The sequence below is a fragment of the Hordeum vulgare genome, chromosome 7H (assembly GCF_904849725.1).
Source record: "Hordeum vulgare subsp. vulgare chromosome 7H, MorexV3_pseudomolecules_assembly, whole genome shotgun sequence".
NCBI classification, from domain to species: domain Eukaryota; kingdom Viridiplantae; phylum Streptophyta; class Magnoliopsida; order Poales; family Poaceae; genus Hordeum; species Hordeum vulgare.
Window position 1 is genome coordinate 40,586,855 of NC_058524.1, and position 6,104 is coordinate 40,592,958.

The 6,104-nt window shown below is 45.6% G+C and overlaps 1 protein-coding gene across 1 annotated transcript; it reads right to left on the bottom strand.

The window, feature by feature from the left end:
- Positions 1-4,235: 4,235 nt before the first annotated feature.
- LOC123412965 (acidic endochitinase-like) lies at positions 4,236-5,190 on the bottom strand. Its single transcript, XM_045105916.1, has one exon. It carries the CDS (start codon positions 5,139-5,141, stop codon positions 4,245-4,247), a length of 897 nt encoding a protein of 298 aa, XP_044961851.1. The 5' UTR covers positions 5,142-5,190; the 3' UTR covers positions 4,236-4,244.
- Positions 5,191-6,104: the final 914 nt, after the last annotated feature.

A 6,104-nucleotide genomic window follows, 5' to 3' on the forward strand; every position in this document is an offset into this window, starting at 1 on the left:
TAAAAACCTTTCTCACGAGCAAGACGTGATCAGACCTCAGAACTATATGGGTGTTGGATTCGTTGGAATCACATGGTGATGTGAACTAGATTATTGACTCTAGTGCAAGTGGGAGACTGTTGGAAATATGCCCTAGAGGCAATAATAAATTAGTTATTATTATATTTCTTTGTTCATGATAATCATTTATTATCCATGCTATAATTGTATTGATTGGAAACACAATACTTGTGTGGATACATAGACAAAACACTGTCCCTAGTAAGCCTCTAGTTGACTAGCTCGTTGATCAAAGATGGCCAAGGTTTCCTGGCCATAGGCAAATGTTGTTACTTGATAACGGGATCACATCATTAGGAGAATCATGTGATGGACTAGACCCAAACTAATAGACGTAGCATGTTGATCGTGTCATTTTGTTGCTACTGTTTTCTGCATGTCAAGTATTTGTTCCTATGACCATGAGATCATATAACTCACTGACACCGGAGGAATGCTTTGTGTGTATCAAACGTCGCAACGTAACTGGATGACTATAAAGATGCTCTAGAGGTATCTCCGAAGGTGTTAGTTGAGTTAGTATGGATCGAGACTGGGATTTGTCACTCCGTGTGACGGAGAGGTATCTCGGGGCCCACTCGGTAATGCAACATCACACACAAGCCTTGCAAGCAATGTGACTTAGTGTAAGTTGCGGGATCTTGTATTACGGAACGAGTAAAGAGACTTGTCGGTAAACGAGATTGAAATAGGTATGCGGATACTGACGATCGAATCTCGGGCAAGTAACATACCGAAGGACAAAGGGAATGACATACGGGATTATATGAATCCTTGGCACTGAGGTTCAAACGATAAGATCTTCGTAGAATATGTAGGATCCAATATGGGCATCTAGGTCCCGCTATTGGATATTGACCGAGGAGTCTCTCGGGTCATGTCTACATAGTTCTCGAACTCGCAGGGTCTGCACACTTAAGGTTCGACGTTGTTTTATGCGTATTTGAGTTATATGGTTGGTTACCGAATGTTGTTCGGAGTCCCGGATGAGATCACGGACGTCACGAGGGTTTCCGGAATGGTCCGGAAATGAAGAATGATATATAGGATGACCTCATTTGATTACCGGAAGGTTTTTGGAGTTACCGGGAATGTACCAGGAATGACGAATGGGTTCCGGGAGTTCACCGGGGGGGGGGGCAACCCACCCCGGGGATGCCCATAGGACTTGAGGGTGGCGCACCAGCCCTTAGTGGGCTGGTGGGACAGCCCAAAAGGGCCCTATGCGCATTGGAAGAAAAATCAAAGAGAAAAAAAAAGGGAGGTGGGAAAGGAAAGAGGGACTCCACCCACCAAACCAAGTAGGACTCGGTTTGGGGGGGAGTCCTTCCCCCCTTTGGCTCGGCCGACCCCCTTGGGGCTCCTTGAGACCCAAGGCAAGGCTCCCCCTCTCCCACCTATATATACGGAGGTTTTAGGGCTGATTTGAGACGACTTTTCCAGGGCAGCCTGACCACATACCTCCACGGTTTTTCCTCTAGATCGCGTTTCTGCGGAGCTCGGGCGGAGCCTTGCTGAGACGAGATCATCACCAACCTACGGAGCGCCGTCACTCTGCCGGAGAACTCTTCTACCTCTCCGTCTCTCTTGCTGGATCAAGAAGGCCGAGATCATCGTCGAGTTGTACGTGTGCTGAACGTGGAGGTGCCGTCCGTTCGGTACTAGATCGTGGGACTGATCGCGGGATTGTTCGCGGGGCGGATCGAGGGACGTGAGGACGTTCCATTACATCAACCGCGTTCACTAACGCTTTTGCTGTACGGTCTACAAGGGTACGTAGATCACTCAACCCCTCTCGTAGATGGACATCACCATGATAGGTCTTCGTGCGCGTAGGAAATTTTTTGTTTCCCATGCGACGTTCCCCAACAATAGTTTTACCTCTAGATCGGATTTCTACGGATTTCGGGCGGAGCCCTGCAGGAGTAGATCACCACCACCACCGGAGCGTCGTCACGCTGCCGGATAACTCATCTACTTCTCCGTCTTGCTTGCTGGATCAAGAAGGCCGAGATCATCGTCGAGCTGTACGTGTGCTGAACGCGGAGGTGTCGTCCGTTCGGCACTAGATCGGAACGGATCGTAGGACAAATCGCGGGACGGTTCGTGGGATGGTTCGAGGGACGTGAAGACGTTCCACTACATCAACCGCGTTTCTTAACGCTTCCAGCTGTGCGATCTACAAGGGTACGTAGATCCAGTCTCCACTCGTAGATGGACATCACCATGATAGGTCTTCGTGTGCGTAGAATTTTTTTTTCCCATGCAACGTTCCCCAACAATTATACTTCCTGTTTCCAAACAGATTGACGTTCTAAGATTTCCTAAGTTAAATTTTTCTATGTTTGATCAAGTTTGTATAAAATTCCACAAAAATATGCAATTTCAAATATATATCTATATATAGAACTTTCAAAGTTTCACCAAGTTTGTTCCAAAAGAACGCAGTCTTTATGTGTTGCGACTTTGCGATCACCCAAATCGGCAGCATTCCTATGCTTTGAGGTTCCACCCACTGTAAGCAAAAAGGTTATATTTCTACCATTTTCTGAAAGGCCAATCTATATGTGCATTTGCAATTTGATCTTTTTAGGTAGGGTAACGGAAAATACGAAATTTCAGGCCTTGGCTCTAAAGGTTCCACGCCATGAATGGAATACTTTTGATGAACTTTCCAACTTGACAACACCATTGTCTATAAGATGAAAATATATTTCATAATGAATCTAATGAAGTAAACTTGGTTTTGTGGATATTTAAATATTTTATATAAAGTTGATTATTTTTTGACTTCGAATAATCCTAGAAAGTTCAATTATTTGGGAATAGAGAGAATATCTTCCTCTTGCCCCCATCACTATTGTTATCACCGTAATCAGCTCCATCGGTGTCCTCTTTATCACTAACTAAAGCAACTTCAAACTATTAGCTTAATCTAAAATATTTTGCCACCTTACTCAAACCTCCTCTTCCCTGAAATTTTAGGAAACCCACATTGATCTAGCAATGTCCATTCATACCATTCAGGAAGTAACCCTCTGACTTGAACCTAGACCCTAGTCAGCTTTTCAAGTATTACCTAGATCCTTCTTCCACACTTCAACATTGACTAACGTACCTTCCTTGGAAATCATAAACATTGGGTATCCAGTAAATTGTTCTACTGGTATGTGCGGAGGGAATTTGACCATGAAAGTACACTCATCCAATTGTTCGATTTCCAAGGCAAATTGGTCTTGAATGTAGAAGAGAACTCAAACACTAGCTCTTCCTTGTTCAGTACGTTCTCCTATTCGTTCTCTATTTGAAACACTCTCCATCTTGCCCTCTGCACCTGCGATTTGGACGCAACTTCCTCCACCGTCCAAGCTAGCCAAATTTGTGGACAATGGTTGTGGCAATGCAAACAGGTGGTCCATCTTTTGTTGCATAGCCCTGAACATCGTGACTAGAGACAACCTAAGATGCACATCCGCGGCCTCGCTGTCCACCCTTTCCATTGTCTGCTCTGCTTGATTACGTGCCCTCATTGGTATCGTGATCTCTTGATCTGATGTTGCGCAACCTCTGACTTAGGGATCCATCTTCTATCACGCATGGTGTGGTAACGTACTTCGCCTTAAAAACCAGGGATCTCGTAGGTGTCTACGCCCACCACCCCGAGCCCCACTCCCAAACATGATGATAAAGGAGGCTAACGGAAGGAGAGGGCACCTACAACGCGTGATTCTAGGTGGTGGACGGTGTTGGGGGGAAGGTGAAATGCTATAGGGTGGGATGGTGGGGTGGATAATGTCACCAGAGAAGACATGTGTTAATCCTCAGAGCTATTACATGACATCTTGATTTATCGATAATGATTTAATTTACTACGCCTGGATCTGGCTAGCTTGACAAGACACATGAAACGAAGTTACACAACGCTCCTATGTGCAATCAGTGGATTTATAATGTAATAAAACCAATTAGGATCTGCAATTTTTTCACTTTGAATAAATAATCACGGATTCAGGTTTCCCGATTTGAAAAGAAAGATCCAATCCATGGTCGAAGCAAAATTTATTTATATTATAAAGAACAATCGAGTCACACATAATTACTTACAATCAACAATCCGCGATTCCTCACACATCACAAGAAAGAAGAACACATGTATCTCACACATAAAAGGTAAGCCAACCCTCTCAAACATCGCTCTTCACCGAAGAGCTGTAGCCATCCTGGTCATCATAGTATTTGGACCACAACATGATCCCTCCATACTTTCCCGTGCTCTTGATCAATGGGAGAACATCTGACTTCAGATCATCGGCTGGGATGAACCCGCTCCCGGCAGCCTGAGGTGACGCCGGGAGGCCGAGGAAGATCTGCTTTGCTGGAACTGTCAACCACTGCTTCCATGCGTCAGCTAGATTGGTAGTGCTGCCCGAGGTATACTGACAGGGTGCGTTGTTGTAGAATTGCACCCACACATAGTCGAAGAGGCCGGTGTTGAGGGCGCCACCCACCCATGCGTCGGGGAAAGGGCATTGTGGCGCGGCGGTCAGGTACACTCTCCTGCCGGAGTTGCTGTATCCTTTGAGAAACCTCGCAAGATCGTCCCAGTGTAGGGGTGTGCCACCTTCAATGTCGAAGTCGATGCCGTCGAGGACCGCATCGCCGAGAGGCCGCGAAGATGACTTACCTCCCAGGTAGTTGTTCCACAAGTACGTCGCGACATTCTTGGCGTCCTGGGTCGAGGAAAGGTAGTAGCTCCCCGCCCCGCCACCGATGGAGAGGATCACCTTGACACCGCGGCTCTGGCATGCCTTGATGTCGGAGCTTAGGTTCGCGCAGCCCCCGTTGGTCGGGTCACAGTGGCCTGCCAGGTTGAGGACCGGCGGCTGGCCATTGCCAAAGGCGGCGAGGAAGGCGAGGTTGACGAATTTATAGTTGCCGGTAGCGCAGGTCTCCGCCAGCGTGCCCTCGCCGCCGTTCTGGCCCCAGTAGATGGAAATGCCACCGGCTTCCGACCCGAGGAACTGCGCCGCCGCTACTGCCACTACCAGCAGTTGCAGCAGGGATGATGACCTGCTAGCCATTTGTGGAGCAATGGCTATTGCTGCTGTGTATATATGCCTTGTGCTTTTGCTTCTGTGTATGATGATCTGAGTTTGGGCTCGGATGGGTTGGCTTATATATACACGATTGGACTCGTAATGCAAAATCAATCTGAAACTCTCCGTATTGTTTATGCTCGTACGTGGCTTGTCGGGCAAATGGATGGATGAACACATGTGAATGCCTTCTGCTCTCAGCTTCGAATCAACGGCGACGGTGTTCGTGATCTTGAACCACAGTTTGAGCAGCTTGTAAGAGTTGAACGGAATAATTAACTGGCAAGTCACCACCAGTCCAGAATAAGAAAAGGGTGATCGACCGGGTTGTTTGAATATTAAAATTAGTGAACAGATGATCGTACGAACAACGCGGGACGGCGACCCGCCGAGCACGTCCAGGCTCGCGGGCGGATCACGGCAAGGTAACGGCTCGCAACAGTTTTCGCGGGAGGAAAAAAAAATGCTTATGAACTAAAAAATGGTCCAATTAAAAAAAATCAAGAAAAATAAAAGTTAATGATTGATAGTTAAACAAAAATATGGTCAAAATCGCATTCTTTAAACAGTGTACTATAAATGAAGATGGCTTTTCAAAATTTCAAATATTTTAAAAAATGTTCAGCGATTTTTAAAATATCATGTACTTGAAAAGTGTACATGTATTTCAAAATTATTAAATATTTTAAAAATAGGAACAATTCCACTTCCGTCCTTTGACTGAACGGAAAATGTACGGAAGGGCATTTCTATAACCGCACTTAACGAAAGAGGGGCAAATTTAAGCACACTTTGGAATTAGGGTCAAATTTAAGTAGTGGGATCCAGTTAAGGACAGAAATGGAATTGTCCCTAAAAGTAAAATTTCTAAATATACGAAAATAAAAAGGTGAAATAAAAAATAAAAGGAGGAAAACTAATTGAAAATGTGTTCTAAAAAAATAAGGT

Excerpts from the sequence above, each read along its gene's own strand:
- LOC123412965 (XM_045105916.1), bottom strand. The coding sequence starts at position 5,141 with ATGGCTAGCAGGTCATCATCCCTGCTGCAACTGCTGGTAGTGGCAGTA.